Source organism: Zootoca vivipara, chromosome 16 (genome assembly GCF_965207765.1).
Source record: "Zootoca vivipara chromosome 16, rZooViv2.hap1.1, whole genome shotgun sequence".
NCBI lineage: Eukaryota > Metazoa > Chordata > Lepidosauria > Squamata > Lacertidae > Zootoca > Zootoca vivipara.
In genome coordinates, this window is record NC_142599.1 from 20,962,640 (window position 1) to 20,980,067 (window position 17,428).

Genomic DNA, 17,428 nt, shown 5'->3' on the forward strand with positions numbered 1-17,428 from the left:
TCATACACATACAGTGGTACCTCGACTTACGAAGGCAATCTGTTTCGCGGCGCTCTTCGGAAGTCAAAAATTTCGTAAGTCCATTTCGCGCTTTTCGTATGCGCAGACCGCGTGTGCCGCTTCTGCGCATGTGCAGACCGCGCACGCAGCGAAAATACTTCCGGGTTAGCGGACTTCGGAAGTCGAAACCTTCGTAAGTCGAGGCATTCGTAAGTCGAGGTACCACTGTACTGTACATACACATCCCCCTATTCTGTTACACTGTCTTTGTTTAAAGTTGTGGCTTCCAAAGTTTTTACAGTGTTGGAGGAGAAAGTCGCTTATTGTTTCCTTTTCCTTTTGTGTTGCTAACAGTGCTTCCTGTTCTGTTGATCAATGACTCGTTGCTGATTAATGGGGAAAAGTTCCTCCTAAAGGTGCTCTTTCCTCGCATTCTGGTGCTGCGTAGAACTTGACAGCTGCCAATTGCAGACTGTAGTTAGACTTCTCCTCCCCCTCCCTCTTCGTTTAGCTACTTGCCGTGGTGTTTGATACTTTCAATGATATCGAAAAGAAGAAGTTCAGATCACTGCTGCTTCACAAGCGCACAGCCATACAACACGCCTACCAGCTGCTTGTCAGCAAACAGGTATGTGGCTCTCTGCATGTGTGCACGTGTGTGCATGTGAACGAGGCAGCCATTCTTTGTCCATGGCAGCCAGCACTCTTGCTAAGTACCACTGCTCTTATCAGCTTTGAGTGTTCCAGGAGTCTGCTGCTTTCAGTGGATCTGAAGCTCCAAGGTCTTCATGGATCTCAATATATACAGAAGGGTATATTTTACCCTGCTGATGATGCTCATCGACTCTTAAGGCTGACATCAAGGCAATATAATCAATAACAACAGTAACAATCAATAAATGATAAAATCAGAGCAGTTTTTAAAAGTGTTTTTACAGCCAAGATTGCTTTAAGAAATGGTTTTTTTAATACATCACACAAAAATCTGCCTCAAAATCCTGGCCTTCCAAAAAATTATTTTTTAATCTATCGCAGAAAAATCTGCCTTAAAGTTCTGGCCTTCCAAAACAAAAAAGGTTGTCACATTGTGCAGCAAATGAAAATAAACTGATTAGAAGACATGCAGGTGAATGTGCTGTTGATAGAAAAACTGCTGTAACTGGCAGATCAATTGTGTTGCCAAAATATACAAACAGCCATTGGATTTCTTGCTAGATTTGGTTTCTTCGTGTGCACTTCTGCTGAGTGTCTGACAATGTTCAGCTTCATTTATACTTAAAAAAGAGAGAAAGAGCACTTATTTATTTAGCTTTTATAAGCGTTCAAACAGTAAGCGTAACAGATTAGTCTGATAGGCAATTACAAGAAATCAATATCATTGATATAGGCACAGGGTCAATACAGTAAGGTAGCACAAGGAATTACATATTTAGATCTGGGAACGAAATAGAAGATAATATGTTTAACCCAAAGGCTGCCTTTGTGTTTGATAAACAGTGTCTTTTATCATTGGTCTCAATTGCACACACAGTGAGCAGAGTGTACCTTTCTATCTTGATGTCATTGACTGGTTGGATGCCGTGGAACGATGGGGGGAACCAGCTGGGGAAAGAAGACTCAAGAGCCAGAGGATTGGTGGTGGGACAACGATGAGTGGTCAGAGGGGGAAGAGAGAGCAGACAGGGAGGAGGAGATGTTGGACACCAAAGAGGCAACAGGGTTTAGTGAGCAGGAAGAGTCTGTGGCAGAGAGCAGTCCAGAATCAGAGGCAGAAGAGGAGGCTGGAGAGGAGGGAGGCCAAGAGGCAGAGACGAGGAAGAGGAAGGCTGCTAGAGAAGCCAGGGAGTCTCCCCCTCCTGCTGCGACCAGCTTCCCTCTTCCCTATTCTCATAGAACCAAAAGAGGTATGAAGAGGGTAGAGCAAAGATAGGCAAGACTAAGGAGCCTCAGATTGCTTGGGAAGGAGGAGACTTTGGGGGCAGTGGGAAGGCAGGGGACCTTTAGTCCTTGCAACTGCCTCATTGGGGCAAGAGCCACTGGGAAGTTTTGCTGTGCTCAATAGGCCTAGCTCCCTGAGCTGCCTTGTTTCTTTGAATAGTTAACTTCACCGAAGATGTGCGAGTCCTTGTGGACCTGCTCCTGGCAACCGCTCCTGTCGCCCGACCTGATTCTGAACACATAGGGCATATCGACTTGCACATATTATCCTCGTTTCTTCCCCTGGCTGTAAAAGGAAGACAGATTGAGAAGTTTTGTGGGCAACTGACTTAGGGAAATCCTTTTCTCCCTTCTAGAGACCCTCTGGAATCTCCTTCAAGCAGTTTGATGGGCTGATGCGGTTTTATAAACCTCGGATGAGCGCTCGAGACCGTTACCTTACCTTCAAAGCACTGAATCAAAGCAATACCCCTTTAGTCAGGTGGGGACCCCTCTATTTGTGTCGGGTGGTAGGGGTGGGGAGTAACTGAGAACAGAAATGGATTCCATGAAGAATTTAAAGACCATCAAAACACTCCTAATTCTGAAACAAAGGATGGTGTTCAACTGAGCTTTACTTGGCCTGGTGGCAAATTGGCAACAAGTGCAGGTTTCTGAGCAGCAATGTTAATACGCAGGTAGCTTATGCGTTTACACAGTAGAAGCTTTCATTGAGGTAGGGGAGAACCTGGTTTTTGCAAAGTTCCCCCCCCAAAAAAATAATATTTATTGATTTTCAAACATTTCAACACACACACACAAAAAGCAAAAATAAACATAAAACATAATCAAAAGAAAGAAAGGGAAAAAAGAATCAATTCTTACATTAACTTGACATTGTGGACTTCCTCGATTCCCCCCCACACACACACACTGGGTCCATTTTTAAATCTAAATTAAGCAATTTTCCTTTATCATCTTAAATCATTCTAACGCAATTTTTCCATTATCTCACAACCATTTCTAATCTACACAAAGGAAAAAAAACCATCGACTATCTTTAACCTATAATTCATTAATTAATCCGAATCTAAATTTATTTTCTCGTCCATCTCTAATTCCTCCTTTAGCCTCACAATTTATACCCCATAATTTTTCCATACATTCAAATATTATTTCTTCTATCATAATAACCTTTGTTGTTGTCGTTTAGCCGTGTCCGACGCTTCGTGACCCCATGGACCATAGCACGCCAGGCACTCCTGTCTTGCACTGCCTCCCGCAGTTTGGTCAAACTCATGTTCGTAGCTTCGAGAACACTGTCCAACCATCTCGTCCTCTGTCGTCCCCTTCTCCTTGTGCCCTCCATCTTTCCCAACATCAGGGTCTTTTCCAGGGAGTCTTCTCTTCTCATGAGATGGCCAAAGTATTGGAGCCTCAGCTTCACGATCTAATAACCTTTAACCACTTTTATCTAATTCTACCCCCCCTTCCCCTGGACTCCGGATTTCCCAGGTGCATCAACCAGCTCCATAAAACGTTCCAGTTTCGGACCATCTTAATCAGGCATCCCCAAACTGCGGCCCTTCAGATGTTTTGGCCTACAACTCCCATGATCCCTAGCTAACGGGACCAATGGTTGGGGAAGATGGGAATTGTTGTCCAAAACATCTGGAGGGCCGAAGTTTGGGGATGCCTGATCTTACTCAGAAAATAACCCATTGTTGCTCCTCACCCTATTCCCACTCTTTCGCCTGGTTTTTGCAAAGACTTAATGAAAACTTGAGGGAGCTTCAGCGAAGAACTCTCAGGTCTTTGGACTGGATAACTTAGTGAAGAAATAATAATAATAATAATAATAATAATAATAATAATAATAATACCCATCTAACTGGATTGCCCCAGCCACTCTCTGCAGCTTCCAACAAAATATTAAAAACACAATAAAACCTCAAACATTAAAAACTTCCCTGTACGGGGCTGCTTTCAGAGGTCTTCTTAAAGTCACATAGTTGTTTATCTGTTTCAGATAAACAACAACAAATGGAAGGGCGTTCTACAGGGTGGGTGCCACTACCGAGAAGGCCCTCTGCCTGGTTCCCTGTAACCTCACTTCTCACAGTGAGGGAACCACCAGAAGGCCCTCAGAGCTGGACCTCAGTGTCCGGGCTGAACAATGGGGGTGGAGACGCTCCTTCAGGTATACTGGACCGAGGCCATTTAGGGCTTTAAAGGTCAGCACCAACACTTTGAATTGTGCCCGGAAACGTACTGCAATGTGATTTCACATGAGCGATGCCCTGATTGTAAAATCCAACTCTTACAGAGGTCAATCTTCTCTTTCAGTCTAAAGGATATGTACAATTTCTATGAAGTTGTTGGTTTAAAATGGAAGGTAAGTGTTGTTGTTGTTGTTTGTTTATGGATGTGGGGTAGCTAAGGATGGGGGAGACATTCTATTCAGTTCACCTTTGAAGGTGAAACCTACCTTAATTGGTCTTCCCGAAACCATACACAAATCGAAACGCAGCCATCCTTTGAAACTCACACTTCTCTGAATTTCGCAGTGCCGAGTAAAACGTGTACAACAATGCATAAACCAGGGAGAGGTGTGCACTGAAAATAAAATGCATCGTATTAAAAGGAATTGCTTTGCAAAAAAGTGTACGTGAGGCAAAAACCGCATGCAAATATGTATTTTAGCAGCAATTAACACCAAATTGCTGGTGAATTTTCACGAGGACTTTTTTTAAAAAAAACCATTGCAGACTGATGTGGAAATGATGGGAGCTGAAAAATGAGGAACCGAGAGAGAGAGAAATTGACAGATTTGCCCATTCTTAGGAAAGGGGAAGGATGAGGGCATAGATTTATATGCTGTCAAAGAAGAGTTGTGTTGGTGGAGATAGCGGAAACTCGTGGAAGAGGCGTCTTGTGCAGTTTTGTTTTAGCTCTTGTTACTCCCAATAATGCTACTATGTGGAAACCAAGACATCTTAAAAAAAAAGGTTGTTCTGTGGCCTGTTCCATTTCCAGGCTAAAAGGAACCGGGAGCATTGGTTTGATGATCTTCCACGGACAGCATTCCTTATTTTTAAAGGTAAAGGTCTGGGGTTTCAGAGCCGGTGCAGCTAGAGTCTTGGACTAGGACTTGGGCCTCGAACCCCCACTCCGCCATGTTGAAGTGGGTGACCTTGGCCTAGCCACTCACTCTCAGCCTAACCTACCTCACAAGGTTGTTGTGAGGACAAAAAGAGGAGGGGGGAGAGCTATGTACGCCGCCTTGAGCACCTTGGAGGCAATGCGGAGAGATAAAAATGTTCTCATCCTACATGGGAAGAGGAACTGGCAGGACTGGGTTCAAGCTAATAATAATAATAATAATAATAATAATAATTTATTAAAAATAATAATACCACACCCATCTGGCTGGGTTTCCCCAGCTACTCTGGGTGGCTTCCAACAAGAGATTAAAAATACATTAAAACATCAGTCATTAAAAACTTCCCTAAAGGCCTAAACAGGGCTGCCTTCAGATGTCTTCTAAAAGTCAGATACAGTGGAACCTCGGTTTACGAACACCTTGGTTTACGAATTTTCGGTTTACGAACTATCCTAACCCGGAAGTTAGTAAACCGAGGTGCCCGAGGCCTACTGAGCGTCCGTTGCCTTCGGGGAGGCCGGGTCTTCGCTCCGATGCCTCCTGGAGGCCCAGAGCGAAGGCTCGGCCTCCCCGAAGGCATCGGAGCGAAGGCCAAACCTCCCCGAAGACACTGGAGCGTCCGATACCTTCGGGGAGGCTGGGCCTTCGTTCCGATGCCTCCCAGAGGCCGGGGAGCGCTTTCGCGTCTGCAGCCCAGTCGCGGAAACACTCCCCGGCCTCCGCGAAGGCATAGGAGCAAAGCGGCTTAATCCGTTCTAGACGAGGAAAAACACCCCCTAAAGCATCGGATTTATATGCTGTCAAAGAAGAGTTTTGGGGGAGATAGCGGAAACTCGTGGAAGAGGCGTCTTGTGCAGTTTTGTTTTAGCTCTTGTTACTCCCGATGGTTACTTTCCTCATCTAGAATGAATTAATCAACTTTCCATTACTTTCAATGGGAAAGTTCGCTTCGGTTTATGAACACTTCGGTTTATGAACAGACTTCTGGAACCAATTGTGTTCGTAAACCGAGGTTCCACTGTAGTTGTTTGTTTCCTTGACATCTGATGGGAGGGTGTTCCACAGGGCGGGCGCCACTACCGAGAAGGCCCTCTGCCTGCTTCCCTGTAACCTCATTCTTGCAGTGAGGGAACCGCCAAAAGGGCTGGATCTCAGTGTCCGGGCAGAACGGTGGGAGTGGGAGTAGGGTTTTAAAGGTAAGCACCAACACTTTGAATTGTGCTCTGAAATGTACTGGGAGCCAATGTAGGTCTTTCAGGACTGGTGTTACATGGTCTTGGTGGCTGGCCCCAGTCACCAGTCTAGCTGCCGCATTCTGGATTAATTGCAGTTTCCGGGTCACCTTCAAAGGTAGCCCCATGGAGAGTGCGTTGCAGCAGTCCAAGCGGGAGATAACCAGAGCATGCACCACTCTGGCGAAACAGTCCGCGGGCAGGTAGGGTCTCAGCCTGCGTACCAGACGGAGCTGATAGACAGCTGCCCTGGACACAGAATTAACCTGCGCCTCCATGGACAGCTGTGAGTCCAAAATGACTCCCAGGCTGCGCACCCGTTCCTTCAGTGGCACAGTTGCCCCATTCAGATGGATTCACATCCCAATTGTGAGTCAGTGCAGTTGTTTTCCTCATCCAGCAGCTAGCATGCTCCCAAGTCTTTGTATGATTCCACTGCCTAGTGGATTCCTGGATGCGTTCACTTCAGCTTGAGATGGCTTATGCCAGGTTTTCCCAAACGGGTCTTCAGCTGTCGTTGGACTACAACTCCCATCATCCCTAGCTGGCAGGACCAGTGGTCAGGGATGATGGGAATTGTAGTTCAAAAACAGCTGGAGACCCAAATTTGGGAAGTGCTTGCAGGTACAATAGATTTAGCAGCAGACTAAGGTTTTTTTTTATTAAAAAACCCCACTGTTGATGGATGGAAAGTCGTCGTGGGAAGGAAGGGTCTGAAATCAGGATTCTAAACATGTTTTCCCCTTAACACATTCCTTCTTTCAACAGGCATTAATATACTTGTGAATTCCCGGGCCTTCCAGTATGCCATGTGTAAGTCTGATGCAAACTCTCTTCATTTCCCCCCATTAGCTGCCCAGAAACGGGGTGTTCTCCAAGAAAATCAAATATTCTAAACCTCCAGTAGCTTGTGGAGCTGTGTCCTTCAGATGCCACTAAGGGGTGTGGGAATGGTAATGCAATAAAATACAATATATAAGAAATAAGATGCATTTGAAAATCGTACAGCGTCTAGCACAGTGCATTACCATTGCAATGACAGAGATAAAAATCACGAAGTGGCTCATGGGGGAAAATAGTTTGGGAACTACTGCTCCAGAGCTACAGGGCTAGTGAGAATCAGCTCAGCAAGTAGACGATCAGTAGAAGATCTTTTAAGAACTGGTGCCTGACTTCACTTGTTCGGAAAATTTCTTAACCACCTGTCATCAAATTATTTCAGGGTGGTGTTTGCTGCACCTCTTCCCTCCTCCTCTCTTTTTCCTTTTGTGTCATGCTGTTTAGACTGTAAACCTTAGAGGGAAGGGTCTGCCTTGTTTTGTTATACAGTGGTACCTTGGTTCTCAAACTTAATCCGTTCCGGAAGTCTGTTCCAAAACCAAAGCGTTCCAAAACCAAGGCACGCTTTCCCATAGAAAGTAATGCAAAATGGATTAATCCATTCTAGACTTTAAAAAAACCCCTAAAACAGCAATTTAACATGAATTTTACTATCTAACGAGACCACTGATCCATAAAATGAAAGCAATAATCAATGTAAAGGTAAAGGGACCCCTGATCATTAGGTCCAGTCGCAGACGACTCTGGGGTTGCGGCGCTCATCTCGCTTTAGTGGCCAAGGGTGCCGGTGTACAGCTTCTGGGTCATGTAGCTAGCATGACTAAGCCGCTTCTGGCAAACCAGAGGAGCACACGGAAACGCCATTTACCTTCCTGCCGGAGCAGTACCTACCATATTTATCTACTTGCACTTCGTGCTTTCGAACTGCTAGGTTGGCAGGAGCAGGGACCCAGCAACAGGAGCTCACCCCGTCGCGGGGATTCGAACCACCGACCTTCTGATTGGCAAGCCCTAGACTCTGTGGCCCACAGGCCACCCACGCCAAGGGTACTGTACTATAAAATAAATAAGACAGCATTGTAGATGATAAAAATCAAAATTATTTTTTTTCTTACCTGCACTGATGATAGTCATTGTTTGGATGGGGGGTGGGGTGGCTTTCATCCATTTCCACAGTCACACAATCAATCAATCAATCAATCAATCAGTCGCTGAACTGGATTCCACACAGTCACAAAAACAAATTAACTGAAAAAGCCTCAAGATCAAAAATGCAAAATAAATAGCAAAAATGAAAGCGCCAAACTTAATCTGTTCTGGAAGTCCGTTTGACTTCCGAAATGTTCGAAAACCAAGACGCAGCTTCTGATTGGTACGGGTGCCCCGGAAACAATACCCGCAACCGCATCGGACGTTCGGCTTCTGAAAAATTTTCAAAAACCGGAACACTTACTTCCGGGTTTTCGGCATTTGGGAACCAAGGCGTTTGAGAATCAAGGTACCACTGTACTGATGTTATGTATGCCGCTCTGGGGTCCTTTGAGGGGGGAGGGGCTGAAGCGCTTTTAAAAAAGCTTAAAAGCTAGGTTAAAAGTGCTTAAAACCAATCCAATTTTGGGTGACATCTTAGCTGAATCCATGTGTTTGGATGCTCTGTGCTGTGTCTGAAAGATGGGCTGATGGGGTTTTGTTGCGTTTTGTAGATACTCTGTTGGCAGTGAACGGCCTCTGGATCCTAGTGGAAACCTTTATGTTGCGAGGTATGAAATAATACAGCTCTCTTCTGTTTGCTAATCCTCGTGCCTATCAAGGTTTCAGTGCCCGCATCTGATATGGTGTTTTCCCTCCCTCCCTCCCTCTCTGCTTTTTCAGATGGGATCTTCTCACGAGATGTCCCTTGGAGTTACATTGTCTTCCTTACAAGTAAGTTTTGGCGCTCCCTGTTATGATCTCTGAATATACTCATTCAGAGTATATAACGCTATTCATTAAAAAAAAACAACCCCAGAGTGGCTTACAACAATTGTGCATAAAACCATAGAAGCAAAAGCCATATAAAAAAGTTAAAATCCACACGTAACCTTTCGCCCCACAAAGGTCCACACTCTTAAAGCTCCTTTATTTTTGTCCCAGAGCTTTCCCCGCGAAAACGAGCTCTTTAAAGCTGAAGCACAACAAATGATAATTTGGGTTTCCTGCAGGTTTTTTGTTTGCTCTGATTCGGCTTTAAAGAGCAGGTTTTCACGGGAAAAGCTCTGGAGTAAAAACATAGTGATAGGACACAGAGTTTTAAACTGTTAACCATGCCTGGAAAGCACAGAGGGAAGGTAAGTTTGGATAAGCTGAAACTCTTATGGAAAGATATACAGTGGTACCTTGGTTCTCAAACTTAATCCATTCCAGAAGTCCGTTCCAGAACCAAAGCATTCCAAAAGCAAGGCGTACTTTCCCGTAGAAAGAACAGTAATGCAAAATGGATTAATCCGTTCCAGACTTTTAAAAAGAACCCCTAAAACAGCAATTTAACATGAATTTTCCTATCTAACGACCAGTAATCCATAAAATGAAAGCAATAATTTACTGTACATACTATAAAATAAGACAGTATTGTAGTTGATAAAAATTAAAATTATTACTTTTTTCTTGCCTGCACTGATGATAGTCATTGTGTGGATGGGGGGGGGGCTTTTATCAATTTCCGCAGTCACACAATCAATCAATCAATCAATCCGTCAGTAGCTGAACTGGGTTCCACACAGTCACAAAAACAAATTAACCGAAAAAGCCTCAAAAACAAAAACGCAAAATAAATAGCAAAAACAAAAGTGCCAAACCTAATCCGTTGGACTTCCGAAATGTTCAAAAACCAAGGCGCAGCTTCTGATTGGTGCAGGTGCCCCGGAAACAATACCCACAACCACATTGGACGTTCAGCTTCTGAAAAACGTTCGAAAACCAGAACACTTACTTCCGGGTTTTCGACGTTTGAGAACCAAGGCGTTTGAGAACCAAGGTACCACTGTATTCTTATTTGCTCGCAATAGAAAATTTGATCATGGATTTCAAAATTGGAATGCGTACTGAAAACAATCATCAACCTTTATTGCTGTCTATCAACTTAAAGTTGGAAACTAAAATAAGTAATTGTAACATCCTAGGACCTTGCCAATATAAACAAATGACCCAACTAAAATGGTCCCAGGAAATGAGTGTAGCAGTGGGGCAAAAACTTACAGCTGACTTGAGAAAACAGGTGCTATTAAATTTAAAGAACACCAATCCCCATAGGAACATTTTGAAAATCTATAATGAAATTTTTCAAATCTTCGCAGAGCTTAACATTCCACCTAAAATCTGGTACCTAAATACAGCGCTAGCCCTTGGTTTGATGATGAATGTTTTCAACTTAAAAGAAAATTGCGCCAAGCATTCAAAAATAACCGTACTAAATTAGAACTCTCCTATTTAGATGAAAAAAGAAAATTTCACCATACTCTGGCCGAAAAGAAACAAAAATATACTACTAAAAAATGGTTACGATTACTCGACTCAATTCAAAGCAAAAACAACAAAGCGTTCTGGGTGCTAGTGTATGGAGGCCTGAAAACCGACAATTAAAATTTCCATCAATCACAGAATCTAAATGGTTCCAGTACTTTACATCCATATTTAATGATCTACATAGTGAATCAAAAGGAAACGAGGCCATAGATAATAAAAATCAACAGACTGAAGGAGTGGCCAAGGGCAGAAGAGGAGGAAATCAGGGAGATAGTTAGGAGCTTTAAATCAGGGAAATCACCTGGGCCAGACGGTCTACCGATAGAATTATTTAAGACATACATAGACTGAAGGGCAGAACCCTTACCTCAACTATTTACTCTCATTGATAAACATGGAATCATGTCTGACACGTGGCTTAGATCAATAATTATTCCAATTTTTAAAAATGGCGATTTATTCCCAATTGCTCACAATAGAAAAGTATTCTGCATGTGTTTAAAAGTTTGCATGGAAGGTTTCTGCTGAATCTCTATTGGCAGGGCATGACATGATACTGGGTCAGCTATATGAAAGGCTTGGTTTCTTGTTGTTTTCCAATGAGCCTTGCCAGCTCGGGGAACAACCCAGCTTCTTAAGCCTGTTGTCTCAGTGGTGGTATCTGCATTGGTCAACAGCTATCTGCTTCGCATGCAGAAGGTCCCAAGTTCAATGCCCAGCATCTCCAGGAAGGACTAGGAAAGGACTTTTGCCTGAAAGTCTGGAGAGCTGCTGCCAGTCAGTGTGGACAGTACCAAATTAAATGGACCCAACTTGCATAAGGCAGTTTCTTATGGTCAAGTGGAGGGTTTTTCCTGCTTATACAGTGCTATTGTGTTTTTGTATGTGCTGGGAGCTGGCCAAAGTGGCTGGGGAAGCCCGGTTAGATGGGTGTGATAAAAATAAAATAATAATAATAGTTATTATTATTATTATTTATTACGCTTTGTTAGAAGGTCCTTGTTAGAGGCCCAGCTCTTGATGTCCTTCTCTTCTGAGGAGAGGTGGGTTGAAAGGCAGGATAACTAGAATCATAGAGTTGGAAGAGACTACAAGGGCCATCCAGTCCAACCCCCTGCCAAGCAGGAAATGCCATCAAAGCATTCCTGACAGATGGAGGAGTTGATAAGGAGAACGAGCCATACAATCAAGCAGAGGCTGGGTACTTTTTTCCTTTTCTTGCACAGGGTTCCCGCTTCATGCTAGTGGTATATATCATAGAATCATAGAGTTGGAAGAGACCACAAGGGCCATCCAGTCCAACCCCCTGCCAAGCAGGAAACGCCATCAAAGCATTCCTGACAGATGGCTGTCAAGCCTCTGCTTAAAGACCTCCAAAGAAGGAGACTCCACCACACTTCTTGGCAGCAAATTCCACTGTCGAACAGCTCTTACTGTCAGGAAGTTCTTCCTAATGTTTAGGTGGAATCTTCTTTCTTGTACAGTAGTTTGAATCCATTGCTCCGTGTCCGCTTCTCTGGAGCGGCAGTGTTTTCTAGGTTGTCAAGAAAACACTTCTAGATTAGTCTTTGGGAGAGGATGCTAAATGACAGCTCTCTGCTTTCACCGAGTCCTCGAAGAGCTTTTGGTCTCTATTAAAGGAGCTCCAGATTCTTCCCATGTTGGCTGCTGGTCCACTTTCCCCTCAGACATGGGTTGCTTCCCTGAGCCAAGGAAGGTGTGTGTTGTTCAATTTAATGCCAAAGGTCACATCTGGTCTTTAGCCTGTATGTGATAGATATTATGTTCTCCGCAGTCTATGGGGTCGAAGTGCTCCTGAAGATCACTGGATTGGGGCCTGTTGAATACCTGTCATCTGGCTGGAACCTGTAAGTGTGTGTCGTCATTCTGCCTTTATATTTTATTGAGATTAATGCAGTAATTGTTTTTAAAAAAAGAATAGAAAAAGGGGAATTGAAGAGAATGTATAAAAATACCTTCTAAAAAGCAGAGGAAAACAGCAATAACAAAATAACATAAAATGTAATTTTATGAAACTAAACAGTTATATATGTAGATGAATAAAGTACCAGTAATTGTTTCGACAAATATGTACGTTTCAAATATCATTACATTTGTCCAGGCGCGGCTCCCGATTGGCTGCAGGAAGCTCCCGCAGCCAATCGGAAGCCGCAGAACCCGCGTCGGATGTTCGGGTTCCAAAGAACGTTCGCAAACCGGAACACTCACTTCCGGGTTTGCGGCGTTTGGGAGCCAAAACGTTCGACTCGCAAGGCGTCTGGGATCCAAGGTACAAACTGTATATAGTTTGTGCGTCAGAGACTAAAGCAGGGATAGGGAACCTCAGGCCTGAGGGAGGGGCTGGATGTGGCTCTTTGAGTCTCTCTATTTGGCCCTCGAGAATCTCTCCCAGGCCACACCTATCACACCCACTGCTTCACACCCTCTGTGAGCATTTTTGCTTGGTTAGAATGTTTGCGAACTCTGCTAATGTGCCTTCCTTGCCTGAATGGGGTAATTTTTTCCTTCCGGCCCCACCCACCACCTGCTTGTTGCCCCTGGGGGGGCGGGGGGCGTTGCCTATAGCAGCTCTTGGACTGAAAAAAGGTTCTCCCCAGGGATACAGGCTTACAAGTTCATCCCTGAAGATGTTTCTTCTTTTTTTCCACCTCTCTCTTTTCCAGCTTTGATTTCTCTGTCACCTTGTTTGCATTCTTGGGTCTCCTGGCACTGGCGTTAAACATGGAGCCGTTCTACTTCATTGTAGTCCTGCGGCCTCTGCAGTTATTGAGGCGAGTAATTGGTTGAATATGTACAGAGGGAACGGCAAACCGAAGCGCTGGAATGATTCATTGCTAACTGAGGTTTGATGAAGGCCTTGGCTGACGGGATGCCGAGAGGACAGTCTGGGGTCAGGAGAAAAGGGAGAGCGGTCGTATTATTGTTCATTTTAATTGCATATGGACTCCGTTGTTGCTTGCAAACGGTTTAGAAGCCATTTTGGCATGTAAGCGGTATAGAACAGAGAATGTTAATAATCATTTTGTGTCCCAGTTCTGGGCGCCACAATTTAAGGAGGGTGTTGACAAGCTGGGACGTGGGCAGAGGAGGGTAACCATGATGATCAAGGGTCTGGAAACCAAGCCTTATGAGGAACGGTTGAAGGAGTTGGGAATGTTTAGCCAGGAAAAGAGGAGATTGAAAGGAGATATCCATCTTCAAATATCTCAAGGGCTGCTACATGTAAGAGGGAACAAGCTTGATTTCTCCTGCTCTGGAGGGTAGGACTTGAATCGATGGCTTCAAGTTGCAAGAAAGGAGATTCCGACTAAACATCAGGGAGAACTTTCTGACAGGAAGAGCTGTTTGGCAGTAGAACGGCCTCCCTTGGGAGGTTATGGATTCTCCTTCCTTGGAGGTTTTTAAGCAGAGATTGGATGGCCGTCTGTCAGGGATGCTTTAGCTGAGAATCCTGCATTACAGGGGGTTGGACAAGAGGAGCCTTGGGATGCCTTCTGACTCCACAATTCTGTGATTCTATATTGTAAGGGGACCCAGGTGGCGCTGTGGGTTAAACCACAGAGTCTAGGGCTTGCTGATAGGAAGGTCGGCGGTTCGAATCCCTGCGACGGGGTGAGCTCCCGTTGCTCGGTCCCAGCTCCTGCCCACCTAGCAGTTCGAAAGCACGTCAACGGCGTTTCCGTGCGCTGCTCTGGTTCGCCAGAAGCGGCTTTGTCATGCTGGCCACATGACCCGGAAGCTGTCTGCGGACAAACGCCGGCTCCCTCGGCCTATAGAGCGAGATGAGCGCCGCAACCCCAGAGTCGGACACGACTGGACCTGATAGTCAGGGGCCCCTTTACCTTTATATTGTAATAATTTGCATTGTGTCTTCCTTTCGTTGCCCCAGATTAGTAATGCATTTAAAGATTGGGGTCAGTCGGGCACCGTGGGAAGTAAGCATCCTTCTGCAACTCATGCATGTTGCTGCCCGCTCCCTTTTTGTTGTTGTTGCAGGCTGTTTAAGCTGAAGAAACGCTACCGGAATGTCTTGGATACCATGTTTGAGCTGTTCCCCAGAATGGCCAGGTAACTTGAGAGCGGAAGGCACAGGAGACAGTGATGGCCACCAACTTGGATGGCTTTAAAAGAGGATGGGACAAATTCATGGAAGATAAGGCTACTAGCCATGATGGCTGCGCTCAAGAGGTAGTTATGGCCACAAACTTTACATTAGCTTTAAAAAAGATTCACGGAGGATTATGCTATCATAGGCTACTAGCCATGAGGGCTGTCTTCTGCCTCTGAATACCAGTTGCTCGAATCAGGTGTGAACACCGCTGTTGCACTTGGGTCTTACTTTCAGGCTTCTGATTGGAGCATCTTGTTGACCATCTGAGAACAGGAAGATGGGCCTTTGGCTCTTTCTATGTTCTTAAAGACCACAATAAACAATGCCAACATACAAAAACTCACCAGGCCCTTCTGATGGCATGTAGCTCTAGGTCAGGCATCCCCAAACTTCGGCCATCCAGATGTTTTGGACTACAGTTCCCATCTTCCCCGACCACTGGTCCTGTTAGCTAGGGATCGTGGGAGTTGTAGGCCAAAACATCTGGAGGGCCGCAGTTTGGGGATGCCTGCTCCAGGTCAAGAGGGCGGTGAAGCCTTTCTCATTGGCTCCCTCTTTTTCTCCTGGGATCCCTTCCATGTCTTGCGCGGTCGAGCTTTAGAGTCCTTGGGCTTCTCTGCTGAAGGCATAAGAACGGAGCAGATTCCCTTAGATCACAAAAAAACTCCCTAACAGAAAAGCCTAGCTGCCTATGATTTTAGCTTCGCTTAACCGTGGCTTTTTTCTCCTTTAGCCTAGGTTTAACATTGCTCATCTTCTATTACTGTTTCGCCATCATTGGAATGGAGTTCTTCTCAGGAAAGCTCTTCCCAAATTGCTGCAAGTGAGTACCCAGCTTTTTCCTTCTGTCTGGAAAGTATTTACTGTGCCCAGAGTTGGGAGCCTTAAAGAGTAAAAGATAAAGGGAATACCTGACCATTAGGTCCAGTCGTGACCGATTCTGGAGTTTACCTTGCTCTATTGGCCGAGGGAGCCAGCGTACAGCTTCTGGGTCATGTGGCCAGCATGACAAAGCTGCTTCTGGCGAACCAGAGCAGCACACGGAAATGCCATTTACCTGCCCGCTGGATAAATACCTATTTATCTACTTGCACTTTGATGTGCTTTCGAACTGCTAGGTTGGCAGGAGCTGGGACCGAGCAACGGGAGCTCACCCTGTCGCGGGGATTCAAACCACAGACCTTCTGATCGGCAAGCACTAGGCTTTGTGGTTTAACCCACAGCGCCACCCACATCCCATACAGTATAAGGAAGTGGGGAGACATAGGTTCAAATTCTGCATGTTTACCTTGCAGGATTGTTTTGAGGATTCAAGTGGGCTGGGCAGGGCAGAGGCTGGTGGGTGGGTGGGTGGAATGGGAAGAACTCTTATACACCACCCTGTGCTCTTTTCGGAAGAGGGTGATAAAATGTCATTAGTTGTCAATTTGTTTCTGGGCCCAATTCAAGATGCTCATGTTGGTGTTCAAAGCTCTAAACTTGGGCCCCAAATATCTGAAGACTGCCTCTTTCCCTGCAGAACCCATCAGGTGTTAACATATGCAGAGAGGAGCCCTCTTGGTAGTTCCACCTGCCCCTGAAGTTCGGGGTGATGGGCCTTCTCTGTGGGAGCCCCTAAGCAGTAGAATTCCCTCCCCACTGAGGTCCTCCTGTCACCTTCACTAAACAGTTTCCAGCCACTGCGGAAGGCGCACTGGCCTTTGACACCTGAGATCTGTGTTTTCAGGACCTGCCCTATTCCTGTGATTGTGATCTAACTCTTTTAAATTTTTAATTGTTGTATGTCACTCTGACACCTGCTGGTGAACGGATCATCATCATCTGATGATAATGATATTAATAATAGTAGTCATCAGCACCACCGGTCCTTGAAGCCACTGAGTTGCGTTGACTCTTTAATAATAATAATAATAATAATAATAATAATAATAATAATAATAATAATTAATTGCACCCCACCCAGCTGACTGGGCTGCTTACAGCATCACGGCCTTATGGATTCTGTTCTGGGACATAGAAACATTCTCCAGGTTACCGCCTCCTGCTCTACTGTCTTGAATTAGATTTGTAAAAAAAAAAAAAAGACCACCTCATCCCTTATATACCCGGCCAATTTCTGTGCTCAGCTGGAGAGGGCCTCCTGCAAGTACCATTATATCAGGAGGTCCATTTTGTGTGATGTCATAAACAGGGCCCTTAGTGTGGTGGCACCTATTCTTTGGAAGGCCCTCCCTTTGCATATCAGACTGGCACCGTCTCTTCCTGTCTTTAGAAGATTTCCTCTTTTAACAAGCCTTCCAAATGGATATTTTTTTTATCCCAGTGGGCATCTATATTAGATGTGAGTCCCCCCCCCCATAAGTGTGCACAATGTTGTTTTTTATTTTGTTTATATAGGTGCTTGTTTTATATACCGTATTTTTCCGTGAAAAAGATAATACTTTCCCCATCAATATAGTAGGCAAAAACTGCAGGCCGTCCTATACATGGATAGCAGAGGGGGAATGGGCGATTGGTGGCAGCAACCATCAGGAGACTGGCAGCAGCGATTTGGGGTGTGATTGGCTGCCGATTGGCTGCGGCTGCGGCAATTGTGCGGGATATTAACGGCAGCGGCAAGGCGTGTATGCAATTGGCTGTGTT

The 17,428-nt window shown here is 45.0% G+C and overlaps 1 protein-coding gene across 4 annotated transcripts in view; it reads left to right on the forward strand.

Moving 5' to 3' along the window:
• TPCN1 (two pore segment channel 1) overlaps window positions 1-17,428 on the forward strand; it is a 57,207-nt gene that overhangs the window by 24,886 nt on the left and 14,893 nt on the right. For all 4 annotated transcript variants that reach the window (XM_060269636.2, XM_060269637.2, XM_035098067.3 and 1 more), the window contains 11 exons: window positions 512-628; window positions 2,295-2,419; window positions 4,264-4,312; window positions 4,954-5,017; window positions 7,081-7,125; window positions 8,856-8,912; window positions 9,025-9,075; window positions 12,449-12,521; window positions 13,338-13,445; window positions 14,671-14,742; window positions 15,519-15,608. In XM_060269636.2, the coding sequence (XP_060125619.2) occupies window positions 512-628; window positions 2,295-2,419; window positions 4,264-4,312; window positions 4,954-5,017; window positions 7,081-7,125; window positions 8,856-8,912; window positions 9,025-9,075; window positions 12,449-12,521; window positions 13,338-13,445; window positions 14,671-14,742; window positions 15,519-15,608 (851 nt within the window). The remainder of the gene's footprint in view (window positions 1-511; window positions 629-2,294; window positions 2,420-4,263; window positions 4,313-4,953; window positions 5,018-7,080; window positions 7,126-8,855; window positions 8,913-9,024; window positions 9,076-12,448; window positions 12,522-13,337; window positions 13,446-14,670; window positions 14,743-15,518; window positions 15,609-17,428) is intronic.